Raw genomic sequence first — 27,383 nt, forward strand, 5'->3', positions numbered from 1 at the left:
ACGAAGTAAATGAGAACAAATGAGTCAAAATTCTGAATTGTTTTGGCAAATATAGCAAGAATCGTTTTAAACCGGATTTTTGTGACAAAAATGTCGGTTATTGATTTGGGGATGCTCGGCGTTCGGGCGGGCGGCAATCAAATGTTGTCCGTGCATTAACTCACGAACCGTTCAACCAAAGCTTTTTAAAAAAATATTTGTTGTTACTGACAACTAAATGAAGGTCACGTTCAATAATGGCGATTTTGACTTTTACCGTTCAGGAGTCATGGTTCTTGAAAGATTGTAAAATGGTGTTTCCATTCACGTTGTTGCATTTACTCACTAACCATTCAATCTAAGCTTTTCAAATTTTAATATGTTGATACTGATGACAAAAAAGGAGGTCACATTTGATATTGACGATTTCACTTTCACAAATCATCAGTAATGGTTCTTGTGATATTGCCAGGACACAAATAAATGTTAATAAATCCGGTTTGCTGTCGTTGTGACAGCCTCTTGTTCTTTTATCAACTAGTATATCGAATACGGCTAACAAAACTCATCATTCATAGTGAATATACAAAGTGCATGTATATACATCATATTAGCATGTCAGCCGGGCTAGATTTTTTTTATTGAACACATCAAAATAACGAACCCTACCGAAAAAAAAAACCCGAATTAGTTTTTGTAAATTACAAAATACACACGGAAAGCACTGTGACCGAATTTTAATTTACAGTGAAGACAATAAAAAAAATGATCGAGAATATCAATAAAGTTTGAAAAGATACAATGCTTTATCCGCCTTTTACTTAAATGTGTACTGTTACTGAAAACACATACACATCACAGAAAGTTTCGATTGTTTTCCATTATGTGATGGTTGGCATGCATTCAGACTTATAAACACTATATTTGATAGCTCGTCTGGTTGAAAATGAAGACTGTGGCTGTCCTTCTGTTGCTGCTTATTTGGATTGGATACGTCAACGCTGTTTCAATGTTGTTCAATATAGAATGGAATGGAATGTTTCACATACAGTTGTACCAAAACTGGATCGTGGTTTATCTGGTAATAGCGTTTGTATCAGCTATATGGGGCTATTACAAATATCCACTACATACGTATATACGTTATGTTTCTGTGTTTAATTATACACAAAAAATAGTCGGTCTTATACTAGCTACTTATTCAGCAAAAAACAATCCGTCTTTGGCATTACTTCAATGTTTGACGATCATGTGTCTGTCATGGATATTACTGAGTGTTATTAGAATATTAAAACTAATATTTTTATACATACTAATGCTGTTTTGCTGTAGTCTGCAAATTTGTGCAAAATTTATGCTGTATGCTATATGGAAATTTATAAGCTCTGTGTACATCTTCTTTAAAAGACTGGCACTACTTTTTCTAGTGCCATTGGTGTTCAAACCTTTTAGGAAGGTGATTATTATTTTAAAGACCCTTGCCTGTCTAATACAAAATTTGATACAAGAAGCATCGACTCAGAACAAACAAATTATGATACTTTACACAATTTTTACAATGTTTCTTTGTATATATTGTTACATTACAAGATTTTATTACATGCAAAATGTGAAGTAAATTGTAATTTCGAAAATGATTTGTCAAGAAAAATACGCTGAATAATGTTGTTCCAAGGAAAAAAAGGGAGAAATCATCACAAAACCGTTAATTTATATAGATGTTTTTATTCGATTTTGATAAAATACGTATAAAATGTCCAAAATAGAAATGATGGTGTAATGAACGAGTTTTCACAAACTTCAATGACTGCATGCACTCCATTTCTCTTAGACAGCTTGTCGTGATGTCTTAACGGCTACTACACATATTTTCCTTGTTTTGCCACTCAACTTTTAGTTAAATTATTATTTGAATTTAAAGGCTTTTATTTCATGCAGAGATTTAGTTTTCAGTAATAAATGTCCCAACTTTCAACTCAGTTTTAATTGCCATCACCTACATTGTGTATATACAGTTTCATAATTCATATGGTATCAAAGAATATATAAAAGTTTATTAACAAAACAAGGCCAACGAACTTATATTGCTGTAGTAGAAACTATTTATACATGTTAGAGATGATAAAGTTATAGTATGTTTTATTGACATTCATGTTCGTCTAATAAAAAATCATTATATATTACTCAACTAATTTATTAATCAATATACTACATTTTTCTACTGGATAAAAGTATTCTGATCTTATATGAAATGTTCTTTTACATATATATATGTTTATATTAAAGTCTGTTGCTATTTTGTATTTCAGTGCAGAATGTCATTAAAAAATCGCAAAATCACGAACAAACATTTTCAGTGGAAATCGCGCCGTGATTGCTCAAGTCCTTGAAAGATTTGCGCCCAAATCAAACCTTCACTGTTTTACTGGGTTATAAGTAGCTTTCACTGGTTTCGTTGACAAACTTAACAAAAAACAGTTTAACTTTCTATCAAGGTTGATAAAGTGAATAAGTAAAGGCAACAGTAGTATACCAGTGTTCAAATTTCATAAAGCTATTGAGAGAAAACAAATCCGGTTAACTAACCAAAACCAAGGGAAACACAGTCAATTGTATTAACATTTCATTCCACGAGACGCATTCAAAGTTTCCAAGTGTCTGCAAACATTTCCTGGATAAATGTTGTTTTATTCACTTATTTTTCATGGATACATATTTTGTATTTAAATACTATTAGTTACATAGTGTGCTAGTGACCTAATACGGTATATATTGAATTTACTGATCCCAGATATACCGTATTACGTCTCTAGCACGTCATGTAACGAATTTATCTTATCGACTATACTAAAGTGTGAAATTTAGACTAGTGACATATCAAAATGAGCAAGTCTTTAATACCGTTAGCACTAATAAATTACTTCAATTGATCCTACAAAAACAGATGCCAACAACAAGCACTCTCACCCGCAAAGTGGAAAGGGATTAATATAAGTTGCAAAACTTGTTTCCCAATTCAATCCACTATAAATAAATATGGTTAAACTAACAACAACAACTTGTTAGTTTTAAATGTGTTTTATGAATTTATTTCAATCTTCAGCATCAGTTTCTTTATTAGATATAGGAAGATGTGGTGTGAGTGCCACTGAGACAACTCTCCATCCAAATAACAATTTAAAAAGTAAACCATTATAGGTTAAAGTACGGCCTTCAACTCTTTGTTTGTTTGCTATTTAAATTCTAGGTTTTACTGAAGTAATCATTTAAGTGTATGGACATCTTTTACTTCTTTAACACTAACATTTGTATTTAACTGTGTCCACGATATTTCATGAATAATGGTGATTCCACAGTATGCTGACAAAAATAAACAAGCGATGCCTCAATTTCATAAGAATTTCATTGCTTGTAATGTCTCAAATCAATCTAAGGCAATATGTGATAAAACGAAGTAACTGCAATGTTACGAATCCTCTTATTATTAAATGTATTTGAACAAGTGACTGATCAAGCATTAGTGGATGCAATGAAGCAACTTGACAGGATCTTTGTCGATTTTGTGTTCATCGTTAGCCATCGCTGAATAAGTGAATAAAAAAAAATAGTTGAAAGGCTTTACACAGAAAGGTGAAACAGTAATAAGAATGCATGACACCTAAAACATATTCTTTAGCAATGCAAGATGTCTAATGCTCGTATTTCTGTACTCGAGTAATTTATTCAGTCGTCAAAAAATGCTTGCATGCGGCGCATGTAACTGATGCGATAATGGAAATATGGCATATGTATCAAGATGTTTCCTTAACTTTTGTCTAGTAATTTGTCAGAGTTGGTAAGCATGTCATGAGCAAATTGTACTGTGATATTGACGAATCTCATCATGTTACAAGAAAATTCAACATGATCTTTAGCTTTATTCGAAGTGTTAACAATAATCTTATTGAATTACGTGTAATACTCTGGCCAATGTTTTTCCATTGTACCAAAGTGTAGACCCCCAATTGACCCAAAGGAACAAAACATATCATACAACAAAGAAAACTTACAATATCACGGCACATAACAAACACGGCGATAAAACAAGCAAGTTTCTAAATCCCAGAAAGAAAAGGGAATACGATGAACACTACTGAAAAAGAAGGATAAACAACCGTAGTTAATGTCAGATGCCCCGAGAATGCTTTGAAGATGCTTGACATATGGCACTATGTACTACAATCACCTCGCAGATATGTCTGTGAATAATTGACAGCTTAATAATTTCTGCTAGTTTTGATGCATTTTAGCCATCATTTTTCCAGATTCTAATGTATTTGATCTTATATAACTTTGTTCTACAGATGTCAATACTTGTGACTTTACTAATACCTTACTTTTGTATTTTAACTTTTTTATGCCCTATTTATGGAAATTATGTGTTCTGGTCTGTGCGTCGGTTCGTCCGTCCGTATGTCCGTTCATCTGTCCCTCTCCATGTTAAAGTTTTTGGTCGAGGTAGTTTTTGATGAACTTAAAGTACAATTAACTTGAAACTAAGTACCCATGTTCCCTATGATATCAGAAAGTGATAGTGCGGATTAGGCATCCGTGTACAAAGGACACATTCTTGTTTTAAATGAATAATTTGCATGTATCATGAGTTTTATTGATTGAGAGATTTCCAAGTAAACGGGAGATAATCGAATTTTAATATTTCTCATTCCTAAAAATATTCTATTTTGGATTCAAAATCCGGAAATTCTAAATTACAAATATATTAACACCTTTCAAAACCAAATAATACGGCACGAATCAGATTAAATAATTCATTATTAATCTCAAAGATCAAAGATTATTTCAAATATATTCTTGCTGCTCGTCACTATTTTGATTTCGTATAATCATGATTATCAATTCAACTATTACATACATTTAAAAAGATGTGGTATAAAGCGAATCATCTACAGATTATCGTATTACCTACAAGGACGTGCAAAATTACTACTGCATAGTGAACAATAATGGGGAAAAAAATTCAAAGGAAAAACTTAAAGACGTAAAGATGTCCAGGTTACCACGTATGGAATAACGGCTTTATAATGTTCTTACCACAATTCGTCTTACAGGTACATGGTAAATGAATCAAATTTATTTGAATTTTATATTAACCAAAACAGCAAAATCATATATAAAACTACTGCAAATAAACTCATTTTGTATATTCAGAGCTGTCGTTCAAAAATGTTTTAAGTGAATTTTGGTACACATGGTACAGCAAACAATAAATTCTTTCACAAAATCTTATCACTTTAGTACGAATTTTTGTCGAGCCTGCAACTTTTGTTGCAGAAAGCTCGACATAGGGATAGTGATCCGGCGGCGGCTACGGCGGCGGCGGTGTTAGCTCACTTCTTAAAAGCTTTATATTTTAGAAGGTAAAAGACCTGGATGCTACATACTTTATATATAGATGCCTCATGTTACGAGCTTTCCGTTAGTCACATGTCCAATGTCCTTGACCTCATTTTCATGGTTCAGTGACTACTTAAAAAAAAAGTTCAGATTTTTTGTAATGTCAAATTCTCTCTTATTATAAGTAATTGGATAACGATATTTGGTATGTGCATACCTTGCAAGGTCCTCATGCCTGTCAGACCGTTTTCACTTGACCTCGACCTCATTTCATGGATCAGTGAACAAGGTTAAGTTTTCGTGGTCAAGTCCATATCTCAGATACTCTAAGCAATAGGGCTAGTATATTCGGTGTATGGAAGGACTGTAAGGTGTACATGTCCAACTGGCAGGGGTCATCTGACCTTGACCTCATTTTCATGGTTCAGTGGTTATAGTTAAGTTTTTGTGTTTTGGTCTGTTTTTCGTATACTATATGTAATAGGTCTACTATAATTGGTGTATGGAATGATTGTAAGGTGTACATGTCTAGCTGACAGGTGTCAACTAACCTTGACCTCATTTTCATGGTTCAGTGGTCAAAGTTAAGTTTTTTAGTTTTGGTCTATTTTTCTAATACTTTATGCATTAGGTCAACTATATTTGGTGTATGGAAATATTTGGGTTTTATTTGACCTTGACCTCATTTTCACGGTCCCTTGCTAAGTTTTAAGTGTTTGTGTTTTCGTCTGTTTTTCTTTATTTATAAGCAATAAGTCAACTATATTTGTTGTATTGAAGAATTGTTAGCTGTACATGTCTGCCTGGCATGGTTCATCTGACCTTGACCTCATGTTCATGGTTCATTGATCAATGTTTCATTTTCTTGGTTAATGTTGAGTTTATGTGACAGTTGTAATAAAGCTTTATATTTAGGTCTATCAAGATAGTATCAAGGATTAGTAAAGAAGGCGAGACATTTCAGTGTGTGCACTCTTGTTAATCTAACTAACAGCGTTTACATTTCATTCTGCTGGTAAATTGGTAGCTTATCATATGCGCCAAATCTATATTTATGGTCCCTCCGTGCATTTACTTGCAATCATTTTGAACAGTGTTGATACATTTATGCTTTGTCAATCCCAGTCTTCAAAATGGAATTATAAAGAACCTATAGAAACTGTTTATTTCTGTTTAATTTATACAGGAATAGGTATGTTAGGATCGATTTCGAACGTTCATTCGTGAAAATCTAATGTAAGATAACATGATAAGGCACCTTAACTTAAGTTGTATATCAAGATAACGAGGTCATAATTATTGAAGATAAGTTCAATCTAGTTCATGTACGTATTGTTATTCTATAGTTTGAAAAGATATACTAGTAATTCATATATGTACACACTGACTATTCCTTTAAGCATTTGACAATGCGTAAAGAAATACTTCATATGTGTACACTAAATATTTCTTTCAGTTTTTACCATGCGTAATTGTCATTTCCCCTTATCTTTTTTTTTTATTTTTACGATTGGTGACTCCCTGGAAAGTAAAAACATAGTTCTTCAATGTTAATGGCTGTGTTACGGTTATCAAGGTATTGATAATTTGCAAATCAGCGAATGGGTAACGCTTTTCTCTGTGTAGGTGTTGTAAGTTCTTCTTCAATTGTCCCCTTTCTTTCTTTTATTTACAAACAACACCAATGTAAAATGTATTTTTCAAACAATCCCTTATTTGAGTTTAGTGTTATAATACTTATTGTAAATTTTGTACTGGTAATGGCGTTTAGAATCTTCATATGTTTGACGTTGTACTAGTTGAAGAGCATAATTTGAAACAAATAACGACATATATCTTGGTTCGTCCCCATAACCGGTAAACCATTCATATTTATTGATTTAGTGTAGTCCGTATGACACATAACAGTAGAAAGACTGTAGTAGGAAACAATTTACTCCAAACATAGTGTAAACAAAGTGATGATGACAAGACAAAAATAACCTTTAATTTCACAAGAGAACAAATGTACGGTAAATAGACTTAAAAAAGATGTACTTTTAATCAACAATTTCAAATGTAAAAAAAAAACAAAAAACAAGATGGTGACTAATTTTATCATTTTTTTGTGTTAATTTTACAATTCTTAATCGGTATGAGAAAAATATATCTCCTCACTAGTGTCTTTTCTCGAGTAGAATTGGTCGAAATTTAATGATGACGTCAAATTTTCTGAAATTTGCTATTGTGAAGTTATGAAAAACATGAGACCATGCCTGATAAAATCACAGGCCAAGAACACAATCTCCTGTTAATTTTTGAAAAGAAAGGATACAAATCATTAGTAAAACAAATTCCATCACAATAACTCGTTTATTACGATATTTTCCCACCCTTGATAGTTCGACAAGCCTCGCGCTAAAATCAAAATTTAACTGTCTCGAGTGAAGATTTATCGTAAACACTTGTTGTAGCGTTATAATTATATATTATGACATGAATGAACACCAAAGAGGGGCAAAAGCTATTAAAAGGACAGTCAAACTCATAAATCTAAAACAAACTGACAACGCTATGGATAAAAATGAAAGAGACATACAATAGTACACATGACACAACATAGAAAACTAAGGAATAAACAAAACGAACCCCACCCAAAACTAAATGTGGTCTCAGGTGCTCTGGAAGGGTACATTTAGCGTTTTGGCTAAACATATTTGGATAATTACTAGTTAAAAATCCTTGAATAAAGTGTAGTTGTATGCTAATACTAGCATTGAAAAGGACAAAAGCTAAACAAATTGGCCCGCAAGTTCTTTGTTCAAATATGTCATTTCGACGCTTGTGACTTGTGAGGAGTGGAATATATCTCAACTAAGCAGAATTAAGAATATTCCAATTGAAAGGAGCCTGTTTGATATTGACATGGTTTTAATATAACAACTGTATTATTGCATTATATATAGGTTACAATTTCGTAATGCAACTTAGACCTTTGGTCCTTTCCAATGTTCGGGTTATTCTTTCTCCTAAAAAAATTGGATGAAGTGATTGGATAACTTAATATCGGTTGACGCTATAGAACCATGTTCAATCCACCATTTTTTACATATGAAAATGCCTGTACCAAGTCAGGAATATGACAGTTGTTGTCCGTTCGTTTGATGTTTATTATCATGTGATTTTGCCATTTGATTAGAGACTTTCCGTTTTGAATGTTCCTCGGAGTTCCATATTTTTGTGATTTTACTTTTTACATGTTTATAAGATATAATTTCTAATATTTTCATTATTCTTTCAAAACTTCAGTGGAAGAAAATGAACATGCTTTTCAAAGGTAAGAGTTAAGGTTGATATAAATTAGACGTATTAAATGGGTAGACTTTGGTTCAGGGAGATAACTCTTAAAATAAGTGGTGCGTTTGTAAAAGTGAAGTTTCGTCAATGTATTTTAAGCATTTACCTGAAACAGACTTTTGCCTTTATCAATCTATTAAAAAACAAAATCAATGCTAGTACCAACAAAATATGAATCTTTCTACCCTGTGAAATGATAGTCTTTACAAATAAAATTATTTAAAGGATAGACTAGTTTGAATGGACTATAAAATTTACGGGGTCTAAAAATAAAATCTCCGTAAACGTAAAATATAGACGGTGTAAAAAAAGGGAATCAAATTAACAAGTCGATGACAAACTGTTTCAATCAAACAACACGACCCCCATCATAGCTCAAGAGTGATATCAATGTTGCAACCGTTGTGTTGCTTAAGATAATCAATGATAGTCATTATTTTTGTTGGTGTCACAATCAAAGTTAACAGAAACAACAAACTAGATAAATGTACATCATAGGGGTAACCTGTGTGTATGTGTTAGGCATCTGAAGTACGATTTTCAGATACTACATCCCTAACATATTAATTATATCCGTCAGCTGTTAAAATGATATTGACTTCATCACTGTCATGTTAAAAAGATAATATTTTTAGGTGTGTATTTTTTATTGTGTTTTAAGTAGTGCTGATCGTTCGATATATACCAAATAAAGTCAACACAGTTGTTGACAAAAAAAAACTACCTCGAAAGTAAACTATTCAGCCTTCATCTCCTAATTTTTATATCGACATCTTTATTTTCCAGTTGGCATTCCCCTTCTGTTAACGTTTTGTTTGTCATGTGTCGACGGTAAGTTTATAAACCATTTAGTATAATTATTCAATTTTAAAGTGTATTTACGCATGCATTTAAAAATAATTTGGATAATCCAGGGTTTGTTCAATTGTTTTTATATTCTTTAGGTCATGCTTTATTATATGTTAAGACTCAACTTTAATTTCGTTATAAGATAATGATAAAAAAAATAGACCAAAAGGGCTAAGTGACTTGTCAAATTCACCAGGCATATATTTCAGGAAGCCAGATGCGTTTGAATCAAGTTAATTGAACGGTTCAACAAGGTACGAAGATGAACATTAAAAGACAAATAAATTAGCGAAAAGACGACATGCCACGCAGTAAAGACACTTGGATATACACACAAATACAATATTGAGAACCATATATATCAATATGATCTATCATAATAATGTGTCATTGCTTTAGTTATCACTTACTTACATATTTTTGTCAATATAATGGAATATTTATGCGACCGTCATACAAACCAGGTTTAATCCAACATGTTTTAACAAAGGAAATTCCTGTTTTAAGTCAGGAATTTGAATATGTGATGCGTATGAAATTGATTTTGCAATTTGTTAAGGGAATTTCCGTATTGAATTTCCGTGAAATTTGGATTTTTGTTATTTCAAAGAACATGCATTTTTCAATAACCGAATACATTTTGTCATTAGGATTAACCTGTCTATCGTGTAATGGTGTGGCTGATATCAACGAATGTCTTTCGACTGAGGCAACCTGTCAAAATAGTAACGAGGTAACTAATGTGACGGGATTGATTCCCTTATTAAATGTGGTAAATACTTTATTAGTCAGCCGTAAGCGGCTGGAGCTAAGGCAGTACTTCTTTAAATCCGTCGGTTTTTGATCTGCCTTGTAATACAGAGGTCCCGGGTTCGATCCCGGCGGAGATACATATGATTTTGTAATAAGAATTGTGATCTCCGGTTACACTGTATAGATACTGTTGTGAAAATTAGCAATACAGTTAGATACCTCACTTAAAGATAATCAAAAATGTAAACGACTCGATACGTTTCTTTCATATCCATCCGTTTTATGTCCTTATTTAAAAACAAGTTCTAAAGGAGTAGGTTCATTAAAACCCCATTTGCCCTAAATTGTGAAAATGTAATCTTTTAGTTATTTACTGGAAAGTAAAATGCTTCTGCTTCATATAAATGGACTGTTTTTGACAATACAATGCACAAATATCGAGTACTAGCATCATAAAGTCATGCTTAACTACTGAAATCTTCACAATTTTAGCATTTTAGTTAAATTTTAGACGGTTTAATGAAAGTGGCCGCATTCGTGTTCATTCATTATATTGAAATGTAAGTTGTATTTTATTATAATACATAACATATATAAAGGTGGAGGCTGAACACGGATGCGGCCACTTTCATTTTTGACAAAAAAACATCTGAAAAGTGACGTTTATTCGGCAAATTTGATAGATCTTTCATATTTAAGCTTAAATCCGGGCGTGTTTAATGACTAAATCAGTCAAAATTGTTCACATTAACGAATAGAATCAATTGAAATAGACACGTAAGTGTTAAAAAAGTGTCCAAAATAATTCGTTAGATGAGCCAAAATCGGCCCTTACCGGACCTACTCCTTTGATCTCGGCTTCTAGAATTCTTGTTGAAAGTAAGAAACTTGTTCCGTGCTTTTCTACAATATGACAATTGTTACAAAACGTTAGAAATTTCATAAGGTAAGCCATATGAATGATTATAAACATGAATTAGAAAAAAGAAACTGACAGAGTTGATACATGTACATATAAATAAATGGGGTATTTTTTTCGGATGCATACACAATTCCCGTAACAAAATAAAGGTGCCTACCACCACTTTTTGACCCCAAATCATGCTAGTGAAACTCATGTGGACAAATGGAGCACAATGTGTACCTTATATATCTTCTTTGCAACCCAAGCCGGAAAACAAATTATTTTTGAATTCCAGAGATCCACCAGCTTTTAAAAATAGGAAAATATATGCAATAAAAAGCCGTGCAAATTTGATGTATAACTGTACATAGGGGGAAAAGTGCAAGTTGCACATGAGAGAAAAGTTACTATAGGTTAACGTATTGCCAAATAAGGCGACTCAGCTTCCCGTGAAAGGTTTCAATTTCCATCTACTGAACAGCAAAATGTACAATTGCCAAAGGCATTTGGCTCAAGTAGGATATAGGGACAAATAGTTCCGGTTAAAATTTTATATTCACTCCACTCATTAAATATTCCTTCCGCTGGCACTATGTACCCTTATACACTACTTGAACCGCATTTTGACATCATCAATATAATATGTAAAATAAAGAGAGAGTAAAGGTTACTTTTACATTTATATGCAAGAGTTTAGCTGACCGTCGACAATTTTGTATATTCTAGGAGTGTTATCTCGACAAAACAATTCTCCCGAGTCTCAAAGCTGTGTTTTCTGCCGGTTGCAGATCAAAACAGGTAATGCATAATGATGTGATATACCATAATTGTAAACAAAATCAAAATTATTTTCTTTTACCATTTGCCCTGGCTATTGAATATAAATTAAAATATAATGGTTTGAATCCAAATTACAAAAAACACTGATCTCCGAGGAAAACTCTTAATAAGGTTTTACAAAACAAATAAAAAAAAATCTATATTGTGTTATAATCTTTATCAATAAAAAACAAAACAAGCTACCAAAACTGGTAGACAAGAATGAAAAAAGTTACCATAGCAGATTAACACAATGACAGGATGTAGACCATAGCAGATTAACACAATGACAGGATGTAGACCATAGCAGATTAACACAATGACAGGATGTAGACCATAGCAGATTAACACAATGACAGGATCTAGACCATAGCAGATTAACACAATGACAGGATGAAGACCATAGCAGATTAACACAATAACAGGATGTAGAACATAGCAGATTAACACAATGACAGGATGTAGACCATGGCAGATTAACACAATGACAGGATGTAGACCATAGCAGATTAACACAATGACAGGATGTAGACCATAGCAGATTAATACAATGACAGGATCTAGACCATAGCAGATTAACACAATGACAGGATGTAGACCATAGCAGATTAATACAATGACAGGATCTAGACCATAGCAGATTAACACAATGACAGGATCTAGACCATAGCACATTAACACAATGACAGGATGAAGACCATAGCAGATTAACACAATAACAGGATGTAGAACATAGCAGATTAACACAATGACAGGATGTAGACCATAGCAGATTAACACAATGACAGGATGTAGACCATAGCACATGAACACAATGACAGGATGTAGACCATAGCAGATTAACACAATGACAGGATGTAGAACATAGCAGATTAACACAATGACAGGATGTAGACCATAGCAGATTAACACAATGACAGGATGTAGAACATAGCAGATTAACACAATGACAGGATGTAGACCATAGCACATGAACACAATGACAGGATGTAGACCATGGCAGATTAACACAATGACAGGATGTAGACCATAGCAGATTAACACAATGACAGGATGTAGAACATAGAAGATTAACACAATGACAGGATGTAGACCATAGCAGATTAACACAATGACAGGATGTAGAACATAGAAGATTAACACAATGACAGGATGTAGACCATAGCAGATTAACACAATGACAGGATGTAGAACATAGAAGATTAACACAATGACAGGATGTAGACCATAGCAGATTAACACAATGACAGGATGTAGAAGAACAAAACTACGCCATATGTAACAAAGAAACACAAAAAGGCAAACAGACAGAGCACATTAAAAATGAAAGTTTTTAGAAGCTTTGAACTATCTGTCAGTTAATTGCGAGTACTCTCAAATTTGTACTTAGTGTCTTTTTTGTTTGTTTTCCATCTGATGCTTTAACTTTTTTCAACGGATTTAATAGTTCGTTCTTATGTTGTACTGTTGTACCTCTGTACGCTATCATGTTTAACCCCATCACGTGCTGTTTGCACGTGCCTGGCCCAAGTCAGGAAACTGTAATTCAGTATTTGTCGTTTGTTTATGTGTTACATTCAAGCATTTGTTTTCCGTTTGTTTTTGTACATATATATTTGGCCGTTAGTTTTCTCGATTGAATTGTTATACATTGTCATATCGGACCCTTTAATACCTAACTACACGTTATAGGTTTTGTTCATTGTTGAAGGCCGTACGATATTTAATAGTAATGTTGTTAATTAATGTGTCATCTTAGTCTTCGGCGGAGAGTTATCTCAATGGCAATCATACCGCATCTTCTTCTTTTTTTTTTCTTTTTTTTTTTATCAAAATGCCAAAATTATGCTTATGTTTAAGAACAGATTATGTTTTGTATGAAGTTGATTGCCTGTTGGGTGTGTTCTGTTTTAGTCGTGGCGTTGCCAGTTTGTTTTTCGACTTATGAGTTTGACTGTCCTTTCGGTATCTTGCTATCTGTAATGAAAAACAAGTGAAAAAATGTTATTTTGGTTATAATCAACACCAAATTATAAAGAAAAACCCTCCAAAACTACAGAAACATTGAAAAAACAGTCTATATCCAAAAAGGACCTCAACTAGGATATAGCCCATAATGATAAATGCAACGGTATTGGAGTCTATGCGGCCTTTTTTGTCTTTGGTCGGGTTGTTGTCTCTGTCACAAATCTCTAATTTACATTCTCAATTGCATATGTTATCATTCTCTATTTTCCATTTTAGATAACACAAAACGTTTAACTCTCTTCCCACCAAAATTGAAAAAGAAATACAGAAAGACTCATAGGCAGAATACATTGCTAACTCTTTCTTTGTTGTCATTAACATTATTAAATGAAATATATTTGTATGCCCCAGCTACGATAGAAGAGGGGCATTATGTTTTCTGGTCTGTGCGTCATTCCGTCTGTACGTTCGTCTGTTCGTCTGTCCGTTTTTACCACTTCAGATTAAAGTTTTTGGTCAAGGTAGTTTTGTATGAAGCTGAAGTCCAATCAACTTGAAACACATGTTCCTTATGATATGATATTTCTTATTTTAAAACCAAATTAGACTTTTGACCCCGTTTCATGGTCAACTGAACATAGAAATCAAAAGTGTGAGTTTCAGGTTAAAGTTTTTGGTCAAGGTAGTTTTTGATGAAGCTGCAGTCCAAACAACTTGAAACTTAGTACACATGTTCCTAGTGAAATGATCTCTCTTATTTTAAAACCAAATTAGACGGTTGACCCCATTTTCATGGTCAACTGAACATAGCAATTAAAAGTGTAAGTTGCAGGTTAAAGTTTTCGGTCAAGGTAGTTTTTGATGAAGGTTAAGTCCAATCAACTTGAAACTTAGTACACATGTTACCTATTGGTTGATCTTTTTACTTTTAAGGCCAAATTAGATTTTTACCCAATTTCACGGTACTTTGAACACATTCTTGTTTTAATCTTAGAAAATGTATCTACATGTATATTAAGTAAGCTAACTAGTAAATTTTGTCAAATTGATGTATACAATAGGTTTGTGATTTATTTGCTGCCGCAAGTGCTGGGAAAAGAGATACTTCAAGGACAAAGAGGGAAACAGTGGCCTGCGCCGCGTGCTGTACGACAAGCTCAAATAATTCAACAGGAATACCGTGTAACGGATATCTGTGTGAGCAAAGTAGGTACTCACATCTAGTTCTTGATTAATGTTTATTTTGATAACGCTGACACGCTTTTTAAAGTCGTTTACTTAGCTTTGAGTACAGCCATATTGTTATGTAAAATTAATGTCAACAAATCACTATAGAAACAAATCAAGGAAAAACCATTTCAAGATATCTCACTGATTAGAGAGCTGTTGGAATTAGATGGATTTTATTTCAAATTTGTGTACTTGAGTTGTGCAATTACTAAAAAAAAAATAAAGTAGCGAAACACGTTGACAAAGTAATATTCCATTAATGTATCATTATAAATTACTCTGTATAGCACCTGGACGACCCAACCACCGTGAATATCTGGCCCACATGCTAGACGTCTTAAACATGAATATAGACTCCGTAGAAAACGGTCTGGAAATAAAATAACGTCAGATGTCAAAATAGCAATAGACGCATAGACGTTTTCTATTCGCGTTCTTTCATAACCAGCATTGTTAATATAATATATATATATATATTGCCTACCAAGTGAGTACCAAGCATGTGTGAGATGAACTAGGACACATGTCAATCTGTAATTTTACGTATGAGAAAAACTTGAACAGATTCGAGTAGCATTTCTGAGATAATGTAACACGTGTGGAGCAGGGGCTAATTTGTCGTCAAGAGTAACTAAGATCATCACAGTGTTTGGTTGGGTTCGTTTTGCTCCGCCTTTATTTTATATGTAAAAGAACATTAATTGCGCTAGGTTACATTGTGGTCAAATAAATTCTTATATAATTTACACTTATTTTTTTTAATTTTGCAGAACCAAAATCTGATATAACAACTTGTGGTGTATGTGATAAAATTGCAGACCCAAAGACATGTTCTGTAATACAGGACTGTCCACCAAATGAAGTAAGAATTTTATCTGACTTGTTTCAATTTTAAGACTTGGTACTTAAACTTCATGATGGCTGTAATTACTTGGAGATTGTATTGAAAAAGAAGTGTAGCAAAACAACTTTGCATTTAGATAGTGGAAAATTATTCATTACATTTTTCAAAGTTATTACATTTTGCATAATTTATAAGTACATAAATTATATAAAAAAATAATTGGATATGAAACATAATTGAAAAGGAGGAAAAAGAGCAAATTTATATAAAAAGTTATATGTATAGTACAAAGTAACGATACCGATACGGTTCAGCAAGTTCATGCTTTATTAAAAGAATTTTGTTTTACACAAACACAAACAACAAAACACACGGTTTAGACCCTTTTAGAGTTTTGAGATACTGGACTTATCAAAACTGATAAGTCGGAGATGTACTTTAAAACCATGGATAAAAATAGAACAGACGCTCAAATAGTTATCAAACTTAACAGAGACACTATACATGCTATAAAAGAACTATGATTGATTATCTCCTTAAAATAACAAAAAATCCTTAAAATATGATAAATAAACTTATCATAGATACCAGGACTAAATTAAGTACATACGCCAGACGCGCGTTTCGTAGATACAAAAGACTCATCAGTGACACTCGAATCCAAAAAAGTTAAAAGGGCCAAATCAAGTACGAAGTTGAAGAGCATTGAGAACCAAAATTCCTAAAAGTTTTGACAAATACAATAGAAGACATCATTTTACTATATTGCAAATTTCAAACATGCATCATTTTGGTCTTTTGTGGAGAGTTGTCTCATTGAAAAACATATGACGTCTTCTTCTTTTTTAATTGAATATGTTATCGATTTAATTTCGTTTTCGAAGCGTTTTAATAGGTGTAATACCTAACGTGTCGCCACATTTTTAGGTGATATGAGGTCGTAACCTTGTCTTTCAGTCGGTTTCTATACCTCAGAGACTTTAAGTATCGTCAGACAGTCCTGTTTAACAATTTCAAATTCTAGTTCAATAATGAAATACAAATTATACTTAGAAATAAATAAAAAAAAACATAACAATATATCTGGCTACAAGGAAAATATATTTTGATATAGAAGAATTAATTATCTTACAGGCATGTTGATTATTTGTATTTACGATAGTTCTTATATTAACTGACATATCACAGTATGTCAAAACCCCCATCCCCCCCCCAAAAAAAAAGAAGTATTTAAAATTTAGCAGCAGTTGTTTCTGACATGTTACGGTACCTCCATCATAGTTTTATTACTCTTGCAGGTGTGCACCGCAGAATTGATTTTTGCCAATAATCAACTTGTACACAGACTTGGATGTGAGAGAAAAGATGTAAGGCTGTTTATTTTTCCATTTGTTTATTTACAGAATTCACCACTTAAAGCTCATAATGATACAAGGCAATGTATTGTCCATATGTAATGAAATTAAATACACTGCACCGAGGTAAATAATGGCCCTATTGGTCATACACGCTTTTTTTTTATTGTTGTCATTTTGTAATTTTCCCAAAAAAACCCGTATTTTTACCGAAAAATTCAAAAATCGATACAGAACTTTCCGGCACCTTTAAACTTAATCACGGTCTGCGTTAAATTCTCATCTTCGAAATTAAGTGTCGACTTTTGTCTCCAACGTCTGCAAAATAAATTTGACACTCGTGTGCAATAACACGATATTTTCTTACTTTCATTTATTGTCCAGATTCTTTTAATGCGATTTCAAAATGCTTTACAAATGAATAATTTGCATTGGATGATTTAACAGTTTTTTCTTTATATTATATTGTATGATAAATTAGACACCAAACTTGTGTATCGCTACTTTTGTTGTTTAGTATATATATGCAATGCCAATGTGGGATAAACGATTATGCGCAGAATTGATAAAAAAAAAAGATGTGGAATAATTGACAATGGGACAAATCTCTACAAGAGACCAAATGATATAAACATAAAGCAAGTGTAAGTCACCGTACGTTCTTTAAAAATATCAAATGTCAATACAGCATAGTCAACTATCAAAGGCCCCGAAATGACAAATTACCGGAAACTGGAGGCACGACATATGTACAAAATAAAGACACAGAACGATACGATAACCGCTGAATTACAGGCTTCTGACTTAGGACATCTGTATTCCCCGGAGTTAAACTCATTTGAAAGTGCCAACACGCCCATAACCTAGCACAATTGTGTAGTAGTACAAGATAAGAACAAACTATAAAAATCATTTAAAAAGGCTTAACGCAACAGATGGATACACGTAGAAATATTTCTAACACAAAAACAGAGTGGACGTGATCGGGTACTAACTGTCTTATATATCCCCACAACTGTTGATATAAACAATCCAGAATTTTATGTTTGACGCATTTTTCAAGGTATGCGATGTCACATTGAAAGGTTACAAGGACGCAAATCCTGGAAAATATACTGGTCCGCAGCGCAAAAGAGTAGATGGTGAAATAGTTCTTTGTTCTTCTTGTTGTGATACACGTACCTGTAATAAGGCGGACTGTAAATCATTGATAAACAGTAAGTGTGAAATTATTGTGGCATAATATTTACGTTTTTGAAAATTTGTTAACATAGTTCTTTATATTGTATTTAAGGTGACGCTATAAACAATAGTTTTATATAATGTTTTGGAAAGTTTATTTTATGTGCGTGTTTAATGAAAAGTGTCCAGGATACAAAAATAATGAAATGGTCAAATAGGGGCGAGAGATACCAAAACGGATATTCAAACTTGTAAGTCGAAAACAAACTTCGATTTCTATGGCATTTTTTTCATGATAATACAGAAACAGGTTTGCATTTAAAATTGTCTTTTGAAATACCTGTAATATATTGCCTAAAAGTACAAAAATGATATGCAGGAGAAAACAATCACTGTTATTCTAACTCCGATTCGACACGTTTTTGTTTTACTTCTTAATTTGGTATGCTTAGTAATATCAGGAGCAGAACATATTATAATTAAAATAAACTTAGAAACTTACCGTGAAGAAAATAAATAGTCTCACATCTGAACTTTTGTCATTCACGTCCATAGATTTTCTGTCAACAATTGTCAGATGTAATTTCTGATTTATAGTCCGAGTACTTAATAATATGCATGCTGTTACAATCTATTTTATCTAGCAAATATAAAGCAGACATTTTGTTTTCTGTATTGGCCCTGTCTGAAAAGCAATATAAAATTTTGATTTATATCAACAGGATAACGTCATTACAAAAATGTAGGTTTGCACATGCAGGCTTATCTGTATTAGGGCTGATATGTTCATATTAATTGGTTTGGGCGCTCGGGAATAGAACATTGTACTTCTTGTATTTGTTTTTTAGTGTACATTTCTGACAAAAAATACCCTTGCGATATTGACACATAAATGGATAAGGTGGTGATTTATAAAACATAATGAACAAACATGAAGATGCTAATTTCGTATTTTACAAATATAAATTTATGTACATACTCGTACGTATATTGAAATTTCTAATATTAATTGTTTTCATGTTCTCTTTTTTTCAGTACAGCCATGCTACAATAAAACCCTATGTTGATGAAAAACAGCAGCACTCTACACGTTTTTCCATAAAGTTCAACAGGTTTTTTTTCGAATAAAGCATCTTTACTTGACACATACATAAAAATAAAAGCCAATATTGAATTTCAGTTTGTATAAATTTTTATAATTGGAGTTTATTTCTAGTATTTATTGTATAAATATATTTAAAATAATATACGCCTAAAGCTTAAGAGGGCTAGTATATTCTCTTTTCCATGTTGTTTTATGTATACAGTACTATATTTAATACTTATATAATAAGTAATAAAAAGTGTCAATGCATACAAATGTAGGTTACATGGCTTCAACTTGATATGTGTACAATCGGCATGTAATATTATATAATTAGGGCCCCGCCTTTAGGCGGGTCGCCCTATAGTGATCAGTCTGTCCGTCCGTCCGTCCGTCTGTCCGTCCGTCCGTCTGTCCGTCCGTCCGTAACACTTTCGTGTCCGCTCCATATCTAGAAAACCATTATGATTTCATACTTAATACTTCACATGATTATTAAACAAAACCAGAGGGTGTGTCATGTTGTATGTACAACTTCCTAGGTCAAAGGTCAAGGTCAAAAACTTTGGTTTCAGTTGACAACCCTGTGTCCTGTGGTGAAGATCGTGTCCGCTTCATATCTAGATAACCATTATGATTTCAAAGTTTATACTTGACATCCATTTTAACAACCACCAGAGGGCGTGTCATGATGTATGTACAACTTCCTAGGTCAAAGGTCAAGGTCAAAAACTTTGGTTTCAGTTGACAACCCCGTGTCCTGTGGTGAAGATCGTGTCCGCTCCGTATCTAGATAACTGTTATGATTTCAAAGTTTATACTTGACATCCATTTTAACCACCACCAGAGGGCGTGTCATGATGTATGTACAACTTCCTAGGTCAAAGGTCAACGTAAAAAAAACTTTGGTTTCAGTTGACAACCCTGTGTCCTGTGGTGAAGATTGTGTCCACTCTATATCTTGAGAACTGTTATGATTTCAAATGTTATACTTGCCATCCATTTTAACCAACACCAGAGGGTGTGTCATGATGTATGCACCACTTCCTAGGTCAAAGGTCTGTCTGTCTGTTGGTCTGTCCATCGCTAACAAATTTGATCCACACTATATTTTGAGAGGACAGCTGTTATTATTTCATACTTTATACCTGACAAACATTTTCAACTTAATATATATATTAACCAACACCAGAAAATGTGTCATAATGTATGCATCCTAGGTCTAAGGTCAGTCTGTCGGTCTGTCCATCCGTTCGTTGTTCTTAACAAGTTGTGTCCGCTCTACCTCTCGAGAACCGTTAATATTTCATACTTTATACTTGGTGGGTCATAATATATTGAAGGCATAATTCTAAAAATATGTGACAAATATCAATTGGGCAGCACCTTTAAACATATTGTTCAAACATCAATCCATATATCCAGAAGTCACCTTAGAGTAGTCAACAATGAGTTCACATCATGCAGTCATATCACTATTAAACTATGAAAGTAAGATGAGAATATTTATCAGTTTTAACTTAAAATCTTAGATTAAAATCACACATAAGACTATATAATAACTTCAAAAAATGCTTCATATCAGATTATCCATACAACTTATTTACCCCACGTTATTGACAGCGGGGCCCACAGAGATGGCTCCCATCTCAATGATATCTAGTTTTACTAAAAATCACTGTAACAGCTGTCTACTTGTTGTGTTCGTACAGAATGTTATACAATCAAGCTTAAGTTCTTAAAACGTTTACTGGTTTTTCCTTTACACCTTATATTTCTATCTTCCAAGGATTTGATATTTACAAATGGTATTGTCATCTTTCTCATTCGGAAGTGGAAATTATGAAATAGAATTTCATAGTCTACTTAGTATTAAGCGACTGTTTTTCTTACGTACTCAAATATAGGTGCTGAAAAGTATCAACATTTTAAACATGGTTGTACACATCTTCCTTTTTTAGCTGGAATACAAAAGTAAAAAAATATATTTCCATGGAAAGTCCTCTGTAATTTATCAGGTATACAAATGCATTCAGTCAACAGTTAGACAGTGGAAAAGAGTGTTATATATATATTTGAAAATAACAGTTTAAATTACAGGGCTCCATTGATTTGAGATGGATGTATTATAATTATTTTACCTCTTATATAAAACTTTTTTTTAATCATTAATAGACTGCTCTTCGTTTGGGAGGCTTAAACATGTTGTTTCTGTTATAAATGCCCTACCGTTGTCAAATTTATTATACCATATCCTGGATCGGTTAGGACATTTTTTTATTTTTTTGTTTGAGGACTGCCCTCAATGCAGTTATAACATCTAAACTGTCACAACCTTTGGAAATCTAGTTGTGCCAGTTCACAACGAAAATAACTATTTTCATTTGGCATATCTATGTAATCTTTGCGGCGTGTTTGGTAATTTTAAAATTGTATCAGCGTCTGTGGTGTTCGCTTAAATTGTATAAATTCAAGATTTAGAAAAAGTATCTCAGTTTGAATATATTGACATGATTCATTTGACATCGTGCTATTATTGAAGAAGGATATCTGTTATCCGAAATATCTAATATTTGTAAATTTTATAGTTATTTAATGGTGATGATGTACCCTTTTTGACTTGTTATATATCATATTTTGTAGTGTACAGAATCATATTACATGATCCACCGCCCTGTAAAATTGATCGTTGACTATTTATTCAGTCATTATATATATATAAATCGCCAATGGCAGTCAGCAGGGTTAAAGAACATCAGTTGTTCGACCTGTTAGTCAAATGCGTTTTGTTTAAATATACTTTTTCACTCTTTTGGTCTTTTGGAAAATGTTGTTTGTACTGTTTTTAGACCCTTCTACAACGAAATTTGTTTGACATGCACACGTATAAAAATTGCGGTTTTTATCCAACGCAGTCATAGGTTTGAACGTAGTTTTCAATTTAGACTCGTTTATATTTTTTGTTTGGGCATGTATCATATTTTCCCTCCGGTTTATATGATCCGTTCATCCTATATATTGACTCTTAAAATTCAAGAGTTAATCTAAAAATGAGGGTACTTTCTCTAAAAATGAGAGTGCTTTTTATATGGCCTTCCATATACCGTTTCGATCCCTAACATCACTGAAGAGACATTTATTGTCGAAATCCGGATATGGTGTACTAAAGAAATATTGACACCGAATGTTTGTGGCACAACATCCTGTCCACAAGTTAACAATTTTTTTTTCTGTGACGTATTAAATTTATAATAAGATCCATTTTGTTACAACCTGTGATCAATTTTATTTGGCAATCGCCAATGGCAGTCAGCAGGGTTAAAGAACATCAGTTGTTCGACCTGTTAGTCAAATGCGTTTTGTTTAAATATACTTTTTCACTCTTTTGGTCTTTTGGAAAATGTTGTTTGTGCTGTTTTTAGACCCTTCTACAACGAAATTTGTTTGACATGCACACGTATAAAAATTGCGGTTTTTATCCAACGCAGTCATAGGTTTGAACGTAGTTTTCAATTTAGACTCGTTTATATTTTTTGTTTGGGCATGTATCATATTTTCCCTCCGGTTTATATGATCCGTTCATCCTATATATTGACTCTTAAAATTCAAGAGTTAATCTAAAAATGAGGGTACTTTCTCTAAAAATGAGGGTGCTTTTTATATGGCCTTTCATATACCGTTTCGATCCCTAACATCACTGAAGAGACATTTATTGTCGAAATCCGGATATGGTGTACTAAAGAAATATTGACACCGAATGTTTGTGGCACAACATCCTGTCCACAAGTTAACAATTTTTTTTTCTGTGACGTATTAAATTTATAATAAGATCCATTTTGTTACAACCTGTGATCAATTTTATTTGGCAATCGCCAATGGCAGTCAGCAGGGTTAAAGAACATCAGTTGTTCGACCTGTTAGTCAAATGCGTTTTGTTTAAATATACTTTTTCACTCTTTTGGTCTTTTGGAAAATGTTGTTTGTGCTGTTTTTAGACCCTTCTACAACGAAATTTGTTTGACATGCACACGTATAAAAATTGCGGTTTTTATCCAACGCAGTCATAGGTTTGAACGTAGTTTTCAATTTAGACTCGTTTATATTTTTTGTTTGGGCATGTATCATATTTTCCCTCCGGTTTATATGATCCGTTCATCCTATATATTGACTCTTAAAATTCAAGAGTTAATCTAAAAATGAGGGTACTTTCTCTAAAAATGAGGGTGCTTTTTATATGGCCTTCGATCCCTAACATCACTGAAGAGACATTTATTGTCGAAATCCGGATATGGTGTACTAAAGAAATATTGACACCGAATGTTTGTGGCACAACATCCTGTCCACAAGTTAACAATTTTTTTTTCTGTGACGTATTAAATTTATAATAAGATCCATTTTGTTACAACCTGTGATCAATTTTATTTGGCAATCGCCAATGGCAGTCAGCAGGGTTAAAGAACATCAGTTGTTCGACCTGTTAGTCAAATGCGTTTTGTTTAAATATACTTTTTCACTCTTTTGGTCTTTTGGAAAATGTTGTTTGTGCTGTTTTTAGACCCTTCTACAACGAAATTTGTTTGACATGCACACGTATAAAAATTGCGGTTTTTATCCAACGCAGTCATAGGTTTGAACGTAGTTTTCAATTTAGACTCGTTTATATTTTTTGTTTGGGCATGTATCATATTTTCCCTCCGGTTTATATGATCCGTTCATCCTATATATTGACTCTTAAAATTCAAGAGTTAATCTAAAAATGAGGGTACTTTCTCTAAAAATGAGGGTGCTTTTTATATGGCCTTCCATATACCGTTTCGATCCCTAACATCACTGAAGAGACATTTATTGTCGAAATCCGGATATGGTGTACTAAAGAAATATTGACACCGAATGTTTGTGGCACAACATCCTGTCCACAAGTTAACAATTTTTTTTTCTGTGACGTATTAAATTTATAATAAGATCCATTTTGTTACAACCTGTGATCAATTTTATTTGGCAATCGCCAATGGCAGTCAGCAGGGTTAAAGAACATCAGTTGTTCGACCTGTTAGTCAAATGCGTTTTGTTTAAATATACTTTTTCACTCTTTTGGTCTTTTGGAAAATGTTGTTTGTGCTGTTTTTAGACCCTTCTACAACAAAATTTGTTTGACATGCACACGTATAAAAATTGCGGTTTTTATCCAACGCAGTCATAGGTTTGAACGTAGTTTTCAATTTAGACTCGTTTATATTTTTTGTTTGGGCATGTATCATATTTTCCCTCCGGTTTATATGATCCGTTCATCCTATATATTGACTCTTAAAATTCAAGAGTTAATCTAAAAATGAGGGTACTTTCTCTAAAAATGAGAGTGCTTTTTATATGGCCATCCATATACCGTTTCGATCCCTAACATCACTGAAGAGACATTTATTGTCGAAATCCGGATATGGTGTACTAAAGAAATATTGACACCGAATGTTTGTGGCACAACATCCTGTCCACAAGTTAACAATTTTTTTTTCTGTGACGTATTAAATTTATAATAAGATCCATTTTGCTACAACCTGTGATCAATTTTATTTGGCAATCGCCAATGGCAGTCAGCAGGGTTAAAGAACATCAGTTGTTCGACCTGTTAGTCAAATGCGTTTTGTTTAAATATACTTTTTCACTCTTTTGGTCTTTTGGAAAATGTTGTTTGTGCTGTTTTTAGACCCTTCTACAACGAAATTTGTTTGACATGCACACGTATAAAAATTGCGGTTTTTATCCAACGCAGTCATAGGTTTGAACGTAGTTTTCAATTTAGACTCGTTTATATTTTTTGTTTGGGCATGTATCATATTTTCCCTCCGGTTTATATGATCCGTTCATCCTATATATTGACTCTTAAAATTCAAGAGTTAATCTAAAAATGAGGGTACTTTCTCTAAAAATGAGGGTGCTTTTTATATGGCCTTCCATATACCGTTTCGATCCCTAACATCACTGAAGAGACATTTATTGTCGAAATCCGGATATGGTGTACTAAAGAAATATTGACACCGAATGTTTGTGGCACAACATCCTGTCCACAAGTTAACAATTTTTTTTTCTGTGACGTATTAAATTTATAATAAGATCCATTTTGTTACAACCTGTGATCAATTTTATTTGGCAATCGCCAATGGCAGTCAGCAGGGTTAAAGAACATCAGTTGTTCGACCTGTTAGTCAAATGCGTTTTGTTTAAATATACTTTTTCACTCTTTTGGTCTTTTGGAAAATGTTGTTTGTGCTGTTTTTAGACCCTTCTACAACGAAATTTGTTTGACATGCACACGTATAAAAATTGCGGTTTTTATCCAACGCAGTCATAGGTTTGAACGTAGTTTTCAATTTAGACTCGTTTATATATATATATATATATATTTAATATTGAAGCTCAGGTGGTCGTGTGGTCTAGCGGGACGGCTGCAGTGCAGGCGGTTTGGTGTCACGATATCAGTAGCATGGGTTCGAATCCCGGGGAGGGAAGAATAAAAAAAATTGCAAATTTACAGACCTAAAATCAACCTTCAAATATTGTTTGAAGGAGGAGACATTTGGTAAAAATAACAAAATATTATTATATTTTAAGATGGGGTTCTCAATTATTAACAATATTAAAATTAAGTCAACTTTTATATCACCAAAGAAGCGACTTTCCATAATAAACTCCAAAATATATAAGCGAACCAAGATTAAAATAAAAACAATAAACAAGACTAATTAAGGGTAGAAGTTCCTTATTGATAAAGGCACAATCATGCCGGGTGTATAACATATTTTGTGAGATCTATATCTTCCCTTAAAAAGTAAAAATCCCCAAAAAACTCAACTTAGAGGAAAATCAATTCGGAAAGTCCATAATGACATGGCAAAATTAAAATACAAAACGCATCAAAAACGAATGGACAAGAACTGTGATATTCCTGACTTGGTACAGGCATTTTCAAATGTAGAAAATGGTGGATTAAACCTGGTTCTATAGCGCTAATCCTCTCACTTTGATGACAGTCTCATCAAATTTCGTTATATTTACAATGATGCGTTAACTAAACAGACACAATAAATAAAATAGTCAAAATATGGGAACAGCAGTCATCAGCTTGTAACAATTTTAAAAGGAACAATTTAACAGAACACAAAAACATCTATCTAGAAACTCATTCATTGATTTGCGTGACTGGCGTCAGCAAATTTTATACGTCATTATGTAGATAATAGTGGATTGCAATTGGTTTTATAGCGGTAAACCCCACATTTGTATGACAGTCGCATAAAGTTCCATTATATTTATAACAATGCGTGAACAAAACAGACATAACATTTAAAATAATCGAAATAGGGATACAACCATCATCACCGTGTAGCAATCTCAATCACCACAAAAACAAACAAATATATAACATAGAGGCACAAAAAAGGAAACATAAAATTAAACAACCACATGCATTGCTACTTAAATACATATTTCAAATCAACCCAAATGACTGCATGGCGAGGTTATATTATCTCTGGTATTATTCATTTTATTAAAAAATTGAAAACAACACGTAAAACATATGCCTTTATAATAACATTATATATTTTTGAATTCGATTATCGATCATTTTTGCATTGTGATTTTAGACATTTAATTCGTGTAAAAATGCATGTAAAGCAGTGCTTGTTTTTT

The 27,383-nt window shown here is 32.9% G+C and overlaps 1 protein-coding gene across 1 annotated transcript; it reads left to right on the forward strand.

Annotated features, from left to right (window-relative positions):
- The first annotated feature begins 6,621 nt into the window (after positions 1-6,621).
- LOC134727026 (uncharacterized) lies at positions 6,622-19,792 on the forward strand. The gene is made up of 10 exons (XM_063591412.1): positions 6,622-6,698; positions 8,662-8,689; positions 9,496-9,540; positions 10,209-10,291; positions 11,942-12,013; positions 15,064-15,208; positions 16,003-16,094; positions 17,375-17,443; positions 18,495-18,648; positions 19,649-19,792. Exons 2-10 carry the CDS (start codon positions 8,671-8,673, stop codon positions 19,678-19,680), a joined length of 711 nt encoding a protein of 236 aa, XP_063447482.1. The 5' UTR covers positions 6,622-6,698; positions 8,662-8,670; the 3' UTR covers positions 19,681-19,792.
- The last annotated feature ends 7,591 nt before the right edge of the window (positions 19,793-27,383 follow it).

Source organism: Mytilus trossulus, chromosome 7, assembly GCF_036588685.1.
Source record: "Mytilus trossulus isolate FHL-02 chromosome 7, PNRI_Mtr1.1.1.hap1, whole genome shotgun sequence".
Taxonomy (NCBI): Eukaryota; Metazoa; Mollusca; class Bivalvia; order Mytilida; family Mytilidae; genus Mytilus; species Mytilus trossulus.

What these genes read in the sequence shown, in the direction of transcription:
- LOC134727026 (XM_063591412.1), top strand. An exon ending in CGGATATCTGTGTGAGCAAA is followed by an intron (nt 15,209 to 16,002) that starts GTAGGTACTCAC and finishes TTAATTTTGCAG; the next exon opens with AACCAAAATCTGATATAACA. An exon ending in AGGACTGTCCACCAAATGAA is followed by an intron (nt 16,095 to 17,374) that starts GTAAGAATTTTA and finishes TTACTCTTGCAG; the next exon opens with GTGTGCACCGCAGAATTGAT.